The 2791-nt window shown below is 41.9% G+C and overlaps 2 protein-coding genes across 13 annotated transcripts in view; one reads left to right on the top strand and one right to left on the bottom strand.

Moving 5' to 3' along the window:
* The window catches only part of Macrod2 (mono-ADP ribosylhydrolase 2), a 1944357-nt gene that overhangs the window by 1685542 nt on the left and 256024 nt on the right, over positions 1–2791 (bottom strand). The gene's annotated exons all lie outside the window — the stretch shown is intronic.
* Flrt3 (fibronectin leucine rich transmembrane protein 3) overlaps positions 1–2791 on the top strand; it is a 12475-nt gene extending 9684 nt beyond the window's left edge. The window contains exon 3 of the mRNA XM_031372062.1: positions 365–2791. Coding sequence (XP_031227922.1) covers positions 410–2359 — 1950 coding nt within the window. The 5' untranslated portion in view covers positions 365–409 and the 3' untranslated portion in view covers positions 2360–2791. The remainder of the gene's footprint in view (positions 1–364) is intronic.

Here is a 2791-nt window from a genome sequence, read left to right as displayed (position 1 = left end):
ATATATATATATATATATATTCCTCTAAGTAGTTTCGATAAATATTAAAAGTTAGAAATTTGATAACCTCCATGCTAGCTAGAGTGGATATAAATTATACTTTAAAATCTTTTGACTAATTATATTTAACATTTTAAAATAAAGTAGATTTAAACATGTTAATAAACTTATATTCTAGAGACACTCATGGTAAAGAAGTTATATGAGTATGCTTGTTTGGTAGACAGCAATTAATCCTGGCATGCTCCTCTCTGAAAATTGAAATACTGAAATTGGTTATAGATATCTTCGTTTCCACATCTGTGCTCAAGACACTTCAGTGTTCTGGCCTGACTGTTTTCTCTTGTTCCTTGCTCTACTGTAGTGACAGAAGCTGCCTGCTGTAATAGAGACCTCAACACTGCTGACCATGATCAGCCCAGCCTGGAGCCTCTTCCTCATCGGGACTAAAATTGGGCTGTTCTTCCAAGTGGCACCTCTGTCAGTTATGGCTAAATCCTGTCCATCTGTTTGTCGTTGTGACGCGGGTTTCATTTACTGTAATGATCGCTCTCTGACATCCATTCCAGTAGGAATTCCGGAGGATGCTACAACACTCTACCTTCAGAACAACCAAATAAACAATGTTGGGATTCCTTCAGATTTGAAGAATTTGCTGAAAGTACAAAGAATATACCTATACCACAACAGTTTAGATGAATTTCCTACCAACCTTCCAAAGTATGTGAAAGAGTTGCATTTGCAGGAGAATAACATAAGAACTATCACGTATGATTCACTTTCGAAAATTCCATATCTGGAAGAGTTACATTTGGATGATAACTCAGTCTCGGCTGTTAGCATTGAAGAGGGAGCATTTCGAGACAGCAACTATCTGCGGCTGCTTTTTCTGTCCCGTAACCACCTTAGCACAATCCCGGGGGGCTTGCCCAGGACTATTGAGGAATTACGCTTAGATGACAATCGCATATCAACTATCTCTTCCCCATCACTTCACGGTCTCACAAGCCTGAAACGCCTGGTTTTAGATGGAAACTTGTTGAACAACCACGGTTTGGGTGACAAAGTTTTCTTCAACTTAGTAAACTTAACAGAACTGTCCCTGGTGAGGAATTCCTTGACAGCAGCACCGGTGAACCTTCCAGGCACAAGCCTGAGGAAGCTTTACCTTCAAGACAACCATATCAACCGGGTACCCCCAAATGCTTTTTCTTATTTAAGGCAGCTGTATCGACTCGACATGTCTAATAATAACCTAAGCAATTTACCTCAGGGTATCTTTGATGATTTGGACAATATAACTCAACTGATTCTTCGCAACAACCCTTGGTATTGTGGGTGCAAGATGAAATGGGTACGAGACTGGTTACAGTCGCTACCCGTGAAGGTCAATGTGCGTGGGCTCATGTGCCAAGCTCCAGAAAAGGTTCGTGGAATGGCTATCAAGGACCTCAGTGCAGAACTGTTTGATTGTAAAGACAGTGGAATTGTGAGCACCATTCAGATAACCACTGCAATACCTAACACAGCATATCCTGCTCAAGGACAGTGGCCAGCTCCTGTGACCAAACAACCAGATATTAAAAACCCCAAGCTCATTAAGGATCAGCGAACTACAGGCAGCCCCTCACGGAAAACAATTTTAATTACTGTGAAGTCTGTCACCCCTGACACAATCCACATATCCTGGAGACTTGCTCTGCCTATGACTGCTCTGCGACTCAGCTGGCTTAAACTGGGCCATAGCCCAGCCTTTGGATCTATAACAGAAACGATCGTAACAGGAGAACGCAATGAATACTTGGTCACAGCTCTAGAACCTGAATCACCCTATAGAGTATGCATGGTTCCCATGGAAACCAGTAACCTTTACCTGTTTGATGAAACACCTGTTTGTATTGAGACCCAAACTGCCCCTCTTCGAATGTACAACCCCACAACCACCCTCAACAGAGAGCAAGAGAAAGAACCTTACAAAAATCCAAATTTACCTTTGGCCGCCATCATTGGTGGGGCTGTGGCCCTGGTGAGCATCGCCCTCCTTGCTTTGGTGTGTTGGTATGTGCATAGGAACGGGTCACTGTTTTCACGGAACTGTGCATACAGCAAAGGGAGGAGGAGAAAGGATGACTATGCAGAAGCCGGTACTAAGAAAGACAACTCCATCCTGGAAATCAGGGAAACTTCTTTCCAGATGCTACCAATAAGCAATGAACCCATCTCCAAGGAGGAGTTTGTAATACACACCATATTTCCTCCGAATGGGATGAATCTGTACAAAAACAACCTCAGTGAGAGCAGTAGTAACCGGAGCTACAGAGACAGTGGGATTCCAGACTCGGACCACTCACACTCGTGATGCAAGGAGGTCCCACGCCAGACTGTTCCCAGGTTTTTTTTAAAAACCTAAGAAAGGTGATGGTAGGAACTCTGTTCTACTGCAAAACACTGGAAAAGAGACTGAGAAAAGCAATGTACTGTACATTTGCCATATAATTTATATTTAAGAACTTTTTATTAAAAGTTTCAGATTTCAGGTTGCTGCTGCGGTTGATGTAGTGGGGATGCCTGAACACAATTCTATATTTTAGTATTTTTTAGTAATTTGTACTGTATTTTCCTTGCAAATATTGAAGTTATAAACCATTTACTTTGTGTTCTACTGAGTAAGATGACTTGTTGACTGTGAAAGTGAATTTTCCCGCTGTGTTGAACAATCAGGACTGCGTTCACATGAGACCCTTGTAGTATAAGCACAGGCCGTTTTTCACTTTGGTATTAATACAATGTA

The sequence above is a fragment of the Mastomys coucha genome, unplaced genomic scaffold, assembly GCF_008632895.1.
Source record: "Mastomys coucha isolate ucsf_1 unplaced genomic scaffold, UCSF_Mcou_1 pScaffold15, whole genome shotgun sequence".
NCBI classification, from domain to species: domain Eukaryota; kingdom Metazoa; phylum Chordata; class Mammalia; order Rodentia; family Muridae; genus Mastomys; species Mastomys coucha.
Note: the sequence above shows the minus strand (reverse complement) of the source record. Positions and strands in the feature narration are given on the sequence as shown.